The sequence below is a fragment of the Mus pahari genome, chromosome 3 (assembly GCF_900095145.1).
Source record: "Mus pahari chromosome 3, PAHARI_EIJ_v1.1, whole genome shotgun sequence".
NCBI classification, from domain to species: Eukaryota; Metazoa; Chordata; class Mammalia; order Rodentia; family Muridae; genus Mus; species Mus pahari.
The window spans coordinates 126375203-126392029 of NC_034592.1; the positions used below are offsets into that span (position 1 = coordinate 126375203).

General features: G+C 46.3%; 2 protein-coding genes across 3 annotated transcripts in view; one reads left to right on the forward strand and one right to left on the reverse strand.

Annotated features, from left to right (window-relative positions):
• Positions 1-2819, forward strand: part of Pcsk2 (proprotein convertase subtilisin/kexin type 2) — a 244055-nt gene extending 241236 nt beyond the window's left edge. Inside the window, exon 12 of the mRNA XM_021192543.1 lies at positions 2112-2819. Within this exon, the coding sequence (XP_021048202.1) occupies positions 2112-2598 (487 nt within the window). The 3' untranslated portion in view covers positions 2599-2819. The remainder of the gene's footprint in view (positions 1-2111) is intronic.
• An 11862-nt stretch (positions 2820-14681) lies between these two features.
• Positions 14682-16827, reverse strand: part of Bfsp1 (beaded filament structural protein 1) — a 37244-nt gene continuing 35098 nt past the window's right edge. For both annotated transcript variants that reach the window (XM_021194464.1, XM_021194463.1), the window contains exon 8: positions 14682-15785. In XM_021194464.1, coding sequence (XP_021050123.1) covers positions 14812-15785 — 974 coding nt within the window. In that variant the 3' untranslated portion in view covers positions 14682-14811. The remainder of the gene's footprint in view (positions 15786-16827) is intronic.

Below are 16827 nucleotides of genomic sequence, written 5' to 3' on the forward strand. Positions count from 1 at the left end.
TCTCGGTCTTGTGATCTTGGTTCCAAGGATAATACAGAATCAGCCACAGCACCAAGCTGGTGGTGTGTGACGAGAATCTTTTTATAAATGCATTCTACAAGGTACATGTTTTAAAATAGCTATCATTTCATAAAAGAAGTAAGTGTGTACTGTTAGGAGTTCTAAATGTAAAGCCATATAGAACGAGGATACTTCATAGACAAGGAGTTAGGGAAGAGACCTAACGGGTACCGTGAGCCAGGGACTGTGGTTGGTGCTTTTACACAGTCATTAACCTCCACAGGTCTACCTACAGCAGACACACTTCAAACACTTAAATAATTTTTCCGATCTCTTGTGACCTGTAAGTATAAATTCTAATCCCAGTAAGTATGTTTCCAGACTCTGCGGTCCTCCCATCATGCCATGCTGTCCTCACGTAATCTCCCAGAAGGAGGTGTGCTGTAAACCCAGATGGCATAGAGAAAGCCTGGGCTGGCCTCCCAGGTCCCCAGCTCTAGCCAAACACACCCCCGAAATCAACCGATCTCTCATTTTGAATGGATTAAACTACCTCCAGCATTATTAGTGGTAGAACGGTTGAGCATCCCCAAGCTAAGAATCAAACATGCTCCAAGATTCAAAATGATACTAAGTGGAAAATCTCACACTGGATCTCATGTGACAGATTCTGGTGAAAACATCACTGTATAAGTGAAAGTATTATTTCTGATTATCTCCAGGATGGCATATCAGGATATGAAACATATGTGAGTTCTCTGTTTTGACTTGCTTTCCATCTCCAAAATATCTCATTATACATAAGCACATATTCCAGCGTTCCAAATCAAAAGCACTGCTAGTCCCAGGCATTGGCAAGAAGGAGGACTCAGTCTGTGGGAACCATTAAATCAGCAGTAGCTCCCATCCACGGGACTTAGCACTTTGAAAGAAAGGCACTGTGGAAACTTCTTTTTGCAGTGCGCGGCTAGCTGTCCATGCAGAGGCTCATAACCGGACAAAGTACTGAGGATCAATGACTATTGAGCACTCAGTCCTAAATGAGACATTATACCAAGTCCCTAAGACTCAGAAAACATTGTAGAAGAGGGGACAGAGAAAACGTAAGAACCGGAAGACAGAGAAGAGTGGTTTACTGCTCTCCAGCCTTGACACAGTCATGGGCTCATTCAATCACAGCAGCCGTGGTCACCTACACAGTCTACACAAGACAGAGCTCTTAACAACAAATGGAGGAGAGGGGCCCGTGGGCCTCCAGCTCTAGCTGAGGAGTTCCCAGCAATTGATAGCTGCTGGGGGCGGGGGGGAATGTCATTTTTCTTCAGGGTGTGGCCACTGCTATGTTATCCATGCCTTGGTGGAAGGCCCCAGACCCATGAATGTACGGGCAGCACTAGTTGGACTGAGTAAATTGTTTTTTTAAGAAGAAGTACATGAAAACAAAAAGGGGGCCATGTAGGGGGGCACCAGGGGAATGGGATGGGAGATCGGGGGTGGATATGATCAAGAGACACATAATTTATGACATTATCAAAGAATAAATTGAAAATGCTCTTAAAAAAAAAAAAAAAAAACACGTCGTTACGAGACCTTTTCTCCATCTGAGTTGCTCTTAAAGTTAGCCCTAAGACCTGACCTTGCCAATCTGGGGCAATGAGTCAGGCAGGCCACTGAGAACAGGGGTGCCAGAGAACTCTTATGGGTCACATCCTGTCAGTCACTGATGCAGGACTCTCCTGAGGAATTAAGTCCCTGGCACCTGTAGCTGTCCTGCACCAACTGAAAAGATTTCCATGGTGTTGGCAGGAGAAGAAACTAGGAGAGAGATGACCTAGTCAGGCTATGTGGGAACTGTGGGAGCCGTAGTTGCAGGTGACTCAGGGGGACCTGGGGGATGTGGGAAGGAGACCAACAGTGGCTACAACTGTCCCTTTACAAGGAATGTTCACTCTCAGATTCACACAGTTGATGTGAAAGCCAAAACCCAGGCCAGTCTCAATAATTAATCCCGAAGCACTTTCTCTTCCTACAAAATAGTGTCTTGAAACCTCTTCTCGTGGCATGTATACCAAATACTCTCTTACCAAATCTCCTCCTCTCTCTGTCCTCAGGAAAATACCACCCACTGGCAAGCTGGTACTGACGCTCAAAACAAACGCATGTGAGGGGAAGGAAAACTTCGTCCGCTACCTAGAGCACGTCCAAGCTGTCATTACAGTCAACGCGACCAGGAGAGGAGACCTGAACATCAACATGACCTCCCCGATGGGCACCAAGTCCATTTTGCTGAGCCGGCGTCCCAGAGATGACGACTCCAAGGTGGGCTTCGACAAGTGGCCTTTCATGACCACCCACACCTGGGGGGAGGATGCCCGAGGGACCTGGACCCTGGAGCTGGGGTTCGTGGGCAGTGCACCACAGAAGGGGTTGCTGAAGGAATGGACCCTGATGCTTCATGGCACACAGAGTGCCCCGTACATCGATCAGGTGGTGAGGGATTACCAGTCTAAGCTGGCCATGTCCAAGAAGCAAGAGCTGGAGGAAGAGCTGGATGAGGCTGTGGAGAGAAGTCTGCAAAGTATCCTGAAAAAGAACTAGGGCCACGCTTCCGCCTTCACCTCCCCTTCCTCCCTGTTTCTGCCTCTCCTTGCTCCACAGTTCTGGCAACCACCAGCCACCCAGCAATTCCTGTTACCCCCCTGACACAAGCAATCCCAGCCTGGTCTGAAGCTTCGCTCGCTGTCAATGATTATTTTCACTACAATGGAAGCAACCGTTTTTATTCTGTAGCCCAAATATAGCGTTCCTACCAACATCTATGTCCTATGTGTGACTCGACCTTTATTTCTGTCATGTAAATGGGTGGTTGTACTGCACTTGACACCAGGAAAGCTCTGCCCTTGCTTAATTTTTTCCTATCTGAGAAGAGAAGAGAATGCATCTAAAAAGCCACACATGGTGACTCAAGAATATTCGTGGTCTCTGCTGAGATGCTGATAGAGAGTGAACTGCACAGCTCTAGCATGGGGGGTCGGAGGGTGACTTGGATTAAGCAAGACTAGTCAGGGATGTAAACTGAGGTGACTGATGAGAAAGATGCTGTCCCCAGGGAGCCCTGAAGCCTAAATACTGGACAGGCTGAGGAAGTTTAAAAGGTGTGAGCTTTGAAAGTTTAATTCCAGTACCCAAATCGTGTCCCCTCTGCTCTGCCAGGATGACATAAAATGGAAACACGTGGCTCTTCTGTCACCAGCTGCTGCTCTGCGCTGGGACTGAACCTACTGGAGCAGCCAAAATGCCTCTTACATTGCGTTCATCCACACACACGCAGTTTTCAGGTATTCTTTACGCAGCCATCCAAGAGAGAAACTACAAGGTCGATCTAGCTGCTGTCTGGCTAAGAACAGTTTACCAATTTTAGAAATAGGAGCATCCCCTTCCCTGAGTGGATTTAGAGCTCCCTGTTGTGACACAACCAAGAGGCAAGAGGGTTTTTGTTTTGGTTTAGTTTTTGTTTTGATTTGGTTTTGACAGCTTCACCCACACCAACCAGGGCTTTGATTTCCCGAAACTATCACTGGAGTGCAATATCTCCCTCCCTCAAGTTGTCATTTCACTGGTGTTTTGGGGGAATGAGGAGAGGCCAGTGGATGAAGGGGGCACATCAGAAGGCGTGAGTGTCCATTCTCATGTGGACCTCTGGTTGCTAGAAGCTTGTTGCATGGAGAGGGGCACACGCCACCTCATTTCCCACAACTCAAAGCCAGAAGGGAAGCAAGAGACAAGCTCTTTCAAGAAAACACATGTTGTCACCTTAGCAACCATGAGAATACCTACCAAGCGCCCCAAAGGTGACAGCTGTCAACTTTCACTCCCAGTTACTACTAAAGTAACCCACTGTCACTTGGTGTGCCCGCCCAAGGATTGGCTTCCCACTCAGATCTCAGTGTCCATTGATCCTACCCCCACCCCAGGCTCTCGCCCTCCCTTCCCTGAAGCATTGCAGAGCCTGGAGTTCCTTTGCGGAAGCCAGCCACTCAGAAGCACTAAGGTTCCGTTCCGGGGGGGCGGGGGGGGGGGACTTTAAGGTTCCGTTCCCAGGGTGCGACTTTAAGGTTCCGTTCCCGGGAAGCGACTTTAAGGTTCCGTTCCGGGAGGGGGCAACTTTAGGAGAGAATTCTGGGAAGCTTCTTTCCCTCCTTTTGTCCCCCCTTTTAGCCTGGATTTTGTCTTCTCTGGCTCCTTGTAACATTCCCTGTGTCATGCTTTTGAGTGTAATAATATTGACGATTTCTAAAAGAAATTTATTACTTGCTGCAAAGGTCTTTTTAAACCACCTGAGATTTAAAGAAAAAATGGCAGTCATTGAAAATTCATTTCACATTAATGGTCTGGAAATAAAACCAAAGGACATTCTGTGTGCACATATACATTAATGCACACAGAAATATATATATACATATGTAGACTATATACATGTGTATATGTGTGTATATATACTTGTATAAATGTACATACACACATATACCTAAATGTGTGTGTATTCTGTATGTGTTGAAGCCACAGACGCCATATACATCTCTAAAAGATTATTCAGAAAATATCAAAATGATTCCGGCTGAGTAGAAAGCCGGTAGAGATTCAGGTGAAATGTCGGTTCATCTCTTCCCATTATGAAACCTCTGTAATTTTGAAGCTCTCTGTATAAACATTAAATGTCTTATATGAGCAGCAGAAACATAAAATAGTTGTCCATATTTTCACATTTGTGGTATAATTTATGAAATTAGAGAGTAACTTATCTGCTTCTTAATAGAAATGGCAAGTTTTGATATGAGTATATAGTATATAAAGACAAATAGTGCTAAATATAAATATTTGGTCTCTAGTTCATCTTTGGCATCAGTATTAATACCAACTGTCTAGCTAGTGATGTTTTTTTGATGCCCCTGAGTCTGATGCAAGAGACAGTTTATTTTAAAAACTGAAAAGCAAGTGAATAACAATCAGGTTAACATTGTTATTCCCTGTGACAAGAATTTTTAAGTAAATTTAAAAATATATGTTGTAAATTAGGAGGCTCAACAATAAAACATACCTTCTGGAAGATATGTGGGATGTGCTGTATCTTATATAAAAAACACTTCCACCCAGTGTTGGAGCCAAAACAGATCTTAAAAGCCTGCTTTAGTAAATATGCATGATAGATGTGCAATTCGCAGATAAGTCATGAGTAAATTATGGCCAACAGCGGCATTTCTGAGACTTCAGTTACCAACCTCGGTAGTGGGCTGTAAATTCAGTGTAGGTAGTCAATACCAGAACTCTTAACAAGAAAGAACAGGTCAGTCATGTATATTTAGTACTGTACCTGCTCCTGAGGTGCGTGTGTGTGTGTGTGTGTGTGTGTGTGTGTGTGTGTGTGTGTGTGCAGGCGTGCATCTGTCTTTCTTCCCACCTGAGCATGTACACTGGCACATGATGTAAAGTGTATGTATGTCTTGTTGTAGACCATGATCAAAAACTTTTTAGACCAGGTATGATGGCACCTGCCTTTAATCCCAATATTTGCAAGGCAGAGACAGGCAGATCTTGGTGAGATTGACACCAGCCTGGTCTACATAGTGAGTTCAAAGACAGCCAGGGCTTATAGAGAGACCCTGTTTCAAAATATAAATAAATAAATAAATAAATATACTTTTAGAAACATGATTCTAGAACACACTAAGCTAGATTAATTTATACTACAATAACAGACTCAGGATCTTAGTGGCTTAATGCAAAGGTTTATTTGTCATTGCCATGAGTTCAAATGTGGGTTTGGGTAACTCTCCAAAGCTGCAGATCTCCATCAGTGGTCTGAACATAGGGTTGCTGAAGTCACCACGCATCTTTTCACCCTCCCCTCTGTCAGGAGATGTGCGGACACTCTGCCCTCAGCACCAACCAGTTCTTGTCAATGAACCTACATGAACACCAGACAACTGGGAAATATAAGGCATCCCATGGGATCTCAGTGGGCCTTAGACCCCCTCTCGTGGGGCCTGGTATTCCTGGAAAACAAGTTTTTAATTCTGCTTGATACAGTGAACTCTCCGCATGGATGGTGCAGTGCATTATTGCAAACTAATTGTACCTCACCCCGATGTGACCCTCTGTTATTCCAAATATTGTTTCAAAGTAACTCATTGTAAACCAATTATAATGCTCTCTGATCCTATTTTTATTACACTCGATTATTAAAACTTCAAGTGAGCCTATGACTAAAATCACATGTGAAAGGATACAAGGCCCAAAATTTGGTCTTGTGACATTGAAACATTATAAGCCAGTAAATTTGTTCAGGCATTGATACACTAAAGATTAAGGGGGGGTTGGTGTCTGTGTGTGTGTGTATCTGTGTGTCTGTGTGAGTATAGTGTTTTCTCTTTGCTCACTTTTTTATTTGTTTTACTTTATGCACATTCTACCTGTATGCCTATTGGGTCCCTTGGAACTGGAGTTACAGACGGTTGTAAGCTACCATATGGATGCTGGGAATTGAACCTGTGTCCTCAGCAGGAGCAACAAGTGCTCTTACCAGTTGCACCATCTCTCTAGTCCCATTTTTAAAAATTCTTATAGAGCTATTACTCTGTGCCTCCATTACACATGTCATTATAAATTAATGATGGTTTTCCACACAGTGGACACATTCATTAATTCAAGTGAGTGTATGGAAAATACACAGTGTAAAACCATATAACTGTGTACTTTACATATTAAGATAGAAAGAGAAACACTAAATTAGATGTGTTGATTTTGTATCCAGAGTGTTTATAGATGCAAGCATCTAATATGTTTGAAAAATAAAAAATAAAACCACAAAGATTAGGAAGAGTGGATATGAGCTTAAAATAATAACACCAGCACATGTCTCATGAGCCAGTGCAGACGATTCGGTTGTATCCAGTAAAGTGATTCTCTGCCCCTAAAGAGGGTGGGCTGATAGAGAAGGTGGTAGAAAGGACATTCAGCCTATAGGGACTTAAATGCATGGAGAGACAGGCTGGCAGAACCTGGCAGAGACCAACTAGCACACAGGAGAACCCCAGTGTCTGAAAAATGGAAGTCTCTTGAGACCAGGGCCCAGTAGACTGGGTGGGCCAGGCCTAGATGCACTGAATCCATCAGCTGCCAGCGGCCCCACCCCACGTCCACTCTCAGTCTTCTGGTGTCTCCCTCCACTTCCCAAGAATATTAACTGCATCTTCAGAGATACATACACCTAGATCCAGAAGAAAAGCTCTTTCTACCGCAGATGAGCCAGTAAGTGAGGGAAGGGGAGTTCCCCTCTAGACTCTAATTCATTTAGTTAATCCTGTTCCTTTAATTAAAAAAAAAAAAAAAAAAAAAAAAAAACTAAAAAATAATGTCAGATTTCTAAGAAAAAATGAAGCAAAATCTGATTGGGAGGTGAATTCTCCAGTCTGGCCTGCTAACTCAGCCAGAGAGGTAAAGGCTTTGTGTTGCTGAACTAATTTTCAGTCTGATTGGGTTAGGACAAGGGCAGGGTGAAAGGCAGTTAGAAATTCCAACCCACGGAGTTCAGCGGTCAGGGCAGCCCAACAACGAAGCTGCCGCTCCCCTAGATCCTACGCCACCTGTCACCTATTTATAGACCAAGGAACCTTCTGAGGCATGGGCCTTCCCATCCCAGCTTGGGGTGTCTTACCCACTGCCTTATCATCTCATCTGTGGGCTCATCTGCAGTAGAAAGAGCTTTTCATCTGGATCCCTGGGTATCCCTGAAGATGAAGTTAATATTCTTGGGAAGTTGAGAGAGACACCAAAAGGACAGTCCATGAACTATTCCCATTTTCCCTTGTGGTCCCATGCCCACAGGTGACAGGTAGGCAATGTGGCCACAGGATGCCTACATGTAAGCAAAGAAGCAAGTGTGCCTGCTAAGGGCACCAATACCATGGAGCAATTGCCCTAGAAATCAATCTCAACTCGAAAGTCCTTTTATTTATTTATTTACATTTTTAAAAATTTTGTATCCATTTGGACTCAAAAGTCCTATTGTTTACTTGTGTATTCAGCATCAGTCTGGCTTTTTTTGTTTGTTTTTGTGGCATTTAGTTGCTACCGTACAAACCTGGGGAAATGGAGGCATTTGTGCCTAATGATGCTCTTTGTCATGAGTGTGTCAAATAGCATGAGCTTTACAGTTACTTCATTCACCAATATGCCCCAACCACAAATCTATGACAGAAAAAGTTTTAGGATAAATATGATTGTAATAGTTAATTCAAGATCCTCCCCTGTAGGTTTCAAGCCAAGGGAGCAAGTACACGGAATTTTTCCAGCAAAGGTGTAGATGCAGGGCAGAATCACCTTCCGATGGCCTAAGCTGAGGTAGTGGCAGGCCCTGTGGGTGCATTCCTGTCAGGAAAGCAGTATGCTATAGCCATGGAGCAAATCCAGGCACTGCCTGTATTTGTAAGTACAGTTATGTTGGAAGCGCATGCCTGCTTGTCTTTGTTCTGTCGGTGCTGGATTACAACAGCGGGGTTGAGTAATGATAAGAGATACTGTGTGTCTGTGGGGGGGTGGGGGGTGGGTGTGCGTGCATCTTCATGGGTACATGTGTGTCTTTGGAGGCCAGAGGCTAATGACAGGCACCTTCCTCAGCTGCTCTCCACCTTGATCTTTGAGACATGGTGTCTCACTTGAGCCTGGAGCTCAACTGGCAGGCCAACAAGGTCCAGAGAGCCTCCTGTGTCTGTCTCCCTGGATCTAGGGTTACAGGCATGTCTCAACACATCTGGATGTGTTTAAGTAGGTGCCAGGGGTAGACCTCAGGTTCTCAGGCTTGTGCAGGAAATACTTCCCTAACTGAACCATCTCCCCAGCCCTTTGGGGAAGAAAATTGCCAATCCTACCAGTGTAGCTCCTTGGCCCATTAGGAAGACCCTTGAGCAGTTTCCATACATACCAAAAGTCATATATACCATATATACCATCTGCTTGCAGTATTCACCAACCGCAGAAACATAGTAGGCCTACTTGGAGCAGGCCAGAGTAGTGAGGTGTCAATGCCCAAGGGTTACCCTCAATTAGAGGAGGATGGGAACTGATGATGTAAGATCTCAGCTTCCTCACCTTCTGCTGGAACAACTTGAAGATTTTCTAGACGGTCTCTTAAGAGGTCCCCAACAGGATGGAGTCAATTTGCCCATAGTGGTAGCCGGTCCATTGATGTACCCTGCTTGACACATCCTTTCCTTATCACATGCCCCACCCCTTCAGCCCTCAGGAAACAGAAACCAGAAGGACACGTTTAACAGAGAGAATGTGACAATATAGTATCAGAAACTGGGCAAAAGAATTGTTAGTGGATTCAAAAGACCAAAGAAAACATTAAGTAGGGTGGCTTGAGGGGTGTAAGATATGTGGGAGCCCCAGCCGTCGAGTCTCTAAGGAGGTGCCTGGGCCTGTCTCCTCTGTATTTCCAGGAAATGAGTATAAACCCATACACAAGGCCTTAAAGATGGTAGCCTGTGCCTGAGCAGAGGGAAGCTGGAATCAACTCCAGTGGCGGTACACACACACACACACACACACACACACACACACACACATACACACACACACAGGTGTGGACATAACAAGTGGTCATCTGAGTTAAGGGTTGGGCCCTCAGTTTTCCCTCAGGTTAGCTGATGTTCCTTAAACATGAACCTTTACCATTTTTACCTTATAAAACTATGCACAAGAACTGGGACTACTGTTCACTGGTAGAGCATTTGCACAGCATCCCTGAGTCCCTGAAATTGGGTTCCCACTAGAAACAGAGGGCGAGTGATGCTTAGAGGCCTTTTGAGGACACATGGCTTTCAACCTGTGCAGGAAGCCCATGTGGGTCAGGGTGGTGTTAGACAACGAACTCAGGTATACATAGGAGAGGCTAGAATTAATGTCCCTTGTGCCCCCCAGACCTCTGAGGAGGGCTAAACAGGTTAATATGGGTACCTCTAAGGTCACTGAAATCAGGTTGATTTATGCAAATGCTGAAGCAACTGAAATCCAGACTCAGCTGCAGCTCCACAAGGGAACAGGGTGAAGAAGCTGGACTCATCTGTTCAGGCCACCAGAGCGGAACGCCATAGGCCAGGAGCATGCTGAGAACAGCCACTGCTCCCCGGCCACCCACAGGACCAGGACCTGGAGTCCAGGTTGGAGACAATGGCAGATCTAAGGGTTCAGCGAAGGTCTGCTTCCTGGTTTTCAGACAGCAGCTTCTAACTTAACTTCACCTACTGCATTGACTAAGAGTATTAATCTCATCCGTGAGCCTTGCTCCTTTAGCTGCACTTTGGAAGTGTGAATGTGAGGGCACTGGGACACTTAGACGATAGCAGAAACGTTACCAGGGTGGTGTGGACATTCACAGTAAGCACACAGCACAGGGTGAGATTTCTCCCTCCTGTACCAGGGCACTCTTTCCCACTCTCCTCTAACGGAGCACAGCTGGCAAGGCCTGAACGAGGGTGGTTTGGAGAATCCCAGCCTGGTGATCCCAGAGAAAAGGGAGGATTGGGACTAGGGGACAAGTTCCTGAGCCAGCACACTGAGCTGCCATCATGGCTTCAGCAAGCCACCAGGGCCCAGACCTTATTTAGCATCTACTTTGGATGAAAGCCAACAGAATTCAAACCTCTCTGGTTCTCCATTGATCCTGACTCTAAACTAACTAGCAGTTAGTTTTAGGACCTTTGGGGTTGCACAAAAGAAACCAACTTTAGCTCATGAAACAAAATGTATATGGTGGCACTCCTGGAAGTAAAGCCTGAAGAACTTAGCCAAAAGTCTCCTAGTGAAGGTCAGAGGTCACAGAGAGTCCGGATACAGAGTGGGAATCGGGGAGTGATCTCACAAGACCACATTCATTACAGCAGAGGTTCTCAACCTTCCTAATGCTGCAACCATTTAATTTAGTTCCTCATGTTGCCATGACCCCCAAACCTAAGACTATTTTTGTTGCTACTTCATAACTGTAATTTGGCCACTATCATGAATCATAATGTAAATATCTGTGTTTTCTGGTAGTCTTAGGTGACCCCTGTGGAAGAGTCATCTCATCCCCAAAGGGGTCACAACCCACAGGCTGAGAGCGCTGCGTTAGAGGAAGGCTGGAACACAGCCAATCTAGGTCCTTTGGCCTGATTTCAGTGAGAGAGTCTTATGGGTCAAGACTGGGAGGCTCACCCAGCCCAGGCCAGTGAAGGCAGAATATCTTGACTGATAGTGTGTCTGGGAAAGGAAGGGCGGCCAATGTCAATCAGCATCTTATGCTGGATTTTCCCAGAAGCCAACCCTGAGAACAGGGTTCAAGAGCAAGCAGCTTAATGGGAAAGAAGCGTCTATGTCGAGAAGGAAGTAAAACAGGAAAGCAGGGGGGTCAATGAAGGGCCGCTGACAGCCAGGGTTTCCTCCTGGGTGGCTGGGCTCAAACTCATCCTCAGCTTCTGAGAGATTATGTTGCATGTGCCTCCGTTGTTCCACGAGAGGAGAAGATTGAGGTCTCCCACTCTGGGTCCTGTCCATCCTTGGCTAAGGACAACCCCAGAAGCAGAACTCCACAGAACCCCCAGACTGCTCCGTGTGTGGATGAAACACCTTCTGCCATGGGGATACCCTAAGGCCTACGTGCTTGCAGCCAGACTTGAGACCTGTGAGTGCGGACATGAGCCAGGACCACAGGGAGGTGGTACAAATAGCCATGACGGGGGTTACCTGGGATGCTTGGAGCCTGACTGGGGTGAGAACTGCCATGGGGACCAGACAATATTGAATCTCTCACTCCCAAGAAAGAGTGAGAAAAGAGATGAAGACCCTGTGCTGGACACTAGGGGGAGGGGTATGTCTGAGTCCCCATCCTTACCAATAAGCAAGGAAAATAAAAGATTTAGAGATCTTGAGAAGGGCCAAGAAAATAAACCAATTCTGAAGCTTTCCAGGAAAAAAAAAAAAGAGCAAGCAGAGGCCACAGACAGCAGAGCCAACAACTCGAGCAAGTGAGGCTGGCCACAGGGCTCCTAGGGTAGTTGAGGCCAGGAGCTCAGTTATATGTCCAAGTGCCCACTGAGGCCATCTTCACTTTGGCACCACGGTCCCCGCTTTCAGGCTGAGACAGCCCGCCAGGAAATGGGGCTCATCTGGTCTCTGCCTCCCACCCTGACCTCTTCTTCTATTATTACCCCTGAAAGTTTCATTGAAACAGTCCTTTTGGGCACCAGGGCCTTTGCACTTAATATTTTATCTCTTCCTGGAATGCTCTTCCCTCGGATCTAAGCCCCATTTTATCCTTCAGATCACTGGTCCTATTGCCCACAGGGGCTTCTCTTCACGCTTCAATCCCGAGTAGACAGCACCAGTCACCCCAGAAGCCCACCCCATGAGCATCCCTCATGGCAATGTCCAGAAGCCACGCCCTCCACTTCCTTCATAGCACCGTGTCCAGTTTTCCCATGCAGTTCTGTCCGCCTCTGTACTCTTCTTCTTTCCCACACCAGAGCAACAGGGTCACACCTGCTCCCCTCCCCCACAGTCTTTACAAAGCCTGTCAGGACAGACTCCCAATCTACTTTTCCTGGATGATTAAATATAATATAAAAATGACCTTTCATTCCAAAATGATACCCCCTGCCTTTTTGTAGAAGAATATTCACTGAACACACAGTCTGGACAATAAAAAAGGCTTAGTGGGGAAAAGAAAGGCTTTTCGGTGGCTGTTAACGTCTAATATAATAGACACATGGGCCCATGGTCCTGCATCCCAGGGTCCAGCCAGCGGCTCACATCATTCTCTCTTAAGCTTTTAAGTTATAAATATTTCAAACTACAGAATGGACTGGCTTCTCCATTCATCTTTTAGAAGGAACAACAAAAGCATATTTCTTTCTTGAAACCAAAGCCTCAAATGAATCCGGAACAAGACTCTTTAAGGCTCTACCTCAGGATGAAAGGTGACTGTGTTTAGTCTTCTGTTGTTCCTGACAAAGTAGAACCCGAATGGCACTGTGACCCTGACAGCTTTCTCTCAGTGTGTGGCTGCCTTGCCAGGTGCTTGTTTTGTCCTTTTGAGGCCAACACAACAATCAACTTAGGCACAATCACTCGCTGTCCCTTGTGTATTACAGAGCATCCAAGTGAAGAAATAACTCTAATTGTTACACGTTAGAGGTCTAGCTCTAGACTGCTAATAGAACAGCAGACACACACGGGCAGTTCTGACATTTCTATAGGCGGAAGGTATAGTCAGTCAGGTGCAAGGTCCTGGGTTTGATGTCCAGACACACACACACACACACACACACTTTTTGTAAAGATCCATGATGATATATTTTCTATTTGATAGAATTTGGCATAACAAGTGTATATGCATGTGTAAGTGCTGTGGTATGGGGATGTATGTGATGTGTATATATGGTGTGTGTGGGTGCACATGTATGTGTATGTATGAGTGTGTATGTATGAGTGAGGGGGGTTGTACAAAAAAGCTTGCATGCTCAGATGTGACAAGGCTATGCTATTGAAATCATAAACAAATCTGAAAAAAAATCTGCCCTTACAGTGTCTGGCACGTAATATATAGTCAGTTGAGAGTTCCTGTTAGACTAATTCACTAGCTTCTTACATATATGTATGCATATATTCGTGTGTGTATACAGTTGTGTTAGTGTACATGCATGCATTGCTGGTAGTGTAGAAGATGGGTGACCTCTTCACTTCCTTCTCTATCATACTCCCAAAGTTGCTCCGTGAAATTCAACTCTGCTGGCCCTGCCTGGAGACAGACATCCCATCATCAGCCTTGGCTTCCTGACTCCCTTTCTGCTCCCTGGTTCTTCCTGAGATCATATTACAAAAAAACCTTTTTACATTCAGGTGTTTGCTTGGTGGGTGGGGGCTGCAGAGATGACTCAGTTACGCAACCATACGCCTTGGTTCAGTTACCCAACGCCTACAGAGAAAGCCAGGCACAGTGGTACATGCTGGGGAAGCAAAGATAGGTGAGTCCCTGGGACTTCCTGGACAGCCCAGACTATCCTAACTGGTAAACTCCCATCCAGTGAGAAGCCACCTGAACACTGTCCTCTGGTCTCCACATACATGCATACACACATGTGGAACTGCACACAGATGTATACTCACACATACATGTATGCATATACAGATGCGCTCTCTCTCTCTCTCTCCCTCCCTCTCTCCAGGACCAGCTTTTTTCTAAGTCAGGGTTCCCAGACTTAGAAACTTCTTATTCATCCATGTCTCACAAAACCCTCAGCCACATGAACACGCTTGTGCTTGGACTGGGATGAACAGCCCGTTGTCATTAACTAAGCTGTTGTCTGTGTGAAACCAAGGCAGCATCTGAGGTTTTAATGAATCTATGCAGCAGGCTGAGTCCGGTAAGGCGGCTCGCGCCTGTAATCCCCACAGTTCCGAGGCTGGGCCAGATGGCTCAAAAGCTCAAGGAAAGACTGCTACACAGAGAGACCCTGTCTCAAAGACCAACAATGACAAAACATGCTGAAGAGCACACCTGAAAGGGGATGGTGTGCTGACCAACAAGAGATCACCCTTGACCTCAGCACAGCTGACCCAAGGCCCTATTAATTACACGAGGGAGATGGTGCAAGCAGAAAGAAAGCAGTTTAATGAAGATCATCGGCCATGCCTGACAGGTCAACTATGATCTAATCCAAACAGGAGCCAATCTCTCACAGCCCTGCTCCCACACTGCCCCGACACTTTCCTCCTTCAAACCCTGGCGTCTGACGAGCTCTTCTCTCCCAGTTTCTTGTTGCCCTTTGTCTTTCCAATCACAGTCTCCACAATTACCGAAGTCTCTTCATATGTCTGAATACTCTCTGTTGAAATCTTCTCAATGGACTCCACCACCTCCACCTTCTTAATAGACAGAGCCTTTGAAGGGCCCTTTGCCAGCAGGCTACCGCACTTACTCCCAGGCCCCGCTGGTCCACCCTGATTGGACCCGGACGTTTGTGAATGGGATGTAGATGGTTCATCAGGACCAGGTATGATCACAGGACAGGGTCTCCTGCTCCCCTCAGCTTCCTTCTTGCCGTCATCATCTTCTTCCTCCAGGTCTTTTGGTTCCTTGGCCCATATCCCATTCCTGTCTGTACCCTGCTGATGGTTTGAGCGGTCACCTTCCCTGCCATGGGGAACGCCCTGTCCATTCTCCACAGGTGGCACGGGCTCTCCAGGAGAGGGCTCCACGTGGCCATCATGATGCATAGAGTCTTCCTCAATGGAAATCACCACCCCACCTCTAGCTGGGATGGAGGAGGAGTAGAACTTGGGGTCAACAAAACTAGACTCCCCTGTGACGAGTATATGCCGTCCTTTGGTGAAAAGATCTGCAGGCGGCTCGGGCTCGGGCTCTTTGTGGCCGCTCACTCTCTCTTTGACTATTCTGCACAGTTTCCCAAAGGCTTTGCTTATCTGGCCCCCATCTGGCACATCCTCAGGACCCCCTTCTTGTGTGGGATTTACTCCATGTCCTCCCCCTGCTCCCGGCTGAGAGTCACCTTCTGCCTTCGGTTCCACCTGCAGTGCCTTTGACTCCTGCAGAGTTTTTAACGGTGCATCTTCCAGAGTTTCGTCCACTTTATCTTGAGCTATAGTCTCCTTTCTTTTCGGAAGGCTCTTGGGGAGGGACTTCTGTCTCGGTTTAGCTGCTGTAATATCCTGCACAGCCCTGGTAATATCTAATGGAAAAACATACAGGCAGTAAAGCCAAATGTCAATGAAAGGGAATGATGACATTCACTGAAAAATATAACAGCTGTATTGAAGGTGAGTGCCCAGAAAGAGGCTGAGCCAAACACCATGGGGAAAGAGCCATGGACCTGTCATCCATGGTGAGGTCCCAGCTCAACCAGCTGAGAAACTATGCATGAGTATCCTTCTGGATTTCCCAAAGGGAAGGAAAGGCACCACTTCACCATTAACCCTCAGCTGGAATAACACAGAGACACATGGTACTGTACCATAACACCCAGCTGAAACAACTCCAGCCTCACTTCCATCCCCATACTGTTCATGAATTAAATAGCATTAATTCTTCTCTCAGCCCCCAAGGAAGGGAATGGCAATCAAGGGAGATCACAATCAGGTTGTTGGGACACTGTAGGTAGACGCTGTCCCCAGCCTGAAGCTACCTGAACCTGTCATAGGCCCAGTAGTCTTGCCACAGGCTTCTTTAGAGGTGGTTAGAGAGATGGCTGTGTGGAGTGAGTTCCCACTGTGTAGTGGGGATCCAGGCGCTGTGGCATGAACAGCATGGGGATGGAAGTGAGACTGGAGTTGTTCCAGCTGGGTGTTATGGTACAGTACCACGTGTCTCTGTGTTATTCCAGCTGAGGGTTAATGGTGAAGTGACACCTTTCCTCCCCTTTGGGAAATCCAGAGAGATATGAGGGCAAGACAGACAGCTCAGTTTAGTTGACAAGTTTCAGGCCAATTAGAAACCTTGTCTAGCCAGACAGACAGACAGGCTGACAGACAGACAGACAGCAATAATGGTAGTGCGTGCAATTTCCCCCAGCATTCAGAAATCAAAGGCAAGCAGATCTCTATAGAGTTTGAGGTCAGCCTGGTCTACTTGAGAGTTCCAAGTAAACCAAAGCTACATAGAGACCCTGTCATAGAAACAAAAACAAGCGATAAAAACAAAGCAAAACAAGAGAAAGTACCCAAGTACCTGAAGGGGGCTGCAACCCTGTAGGTGGAACAACAACAGGAACTAAC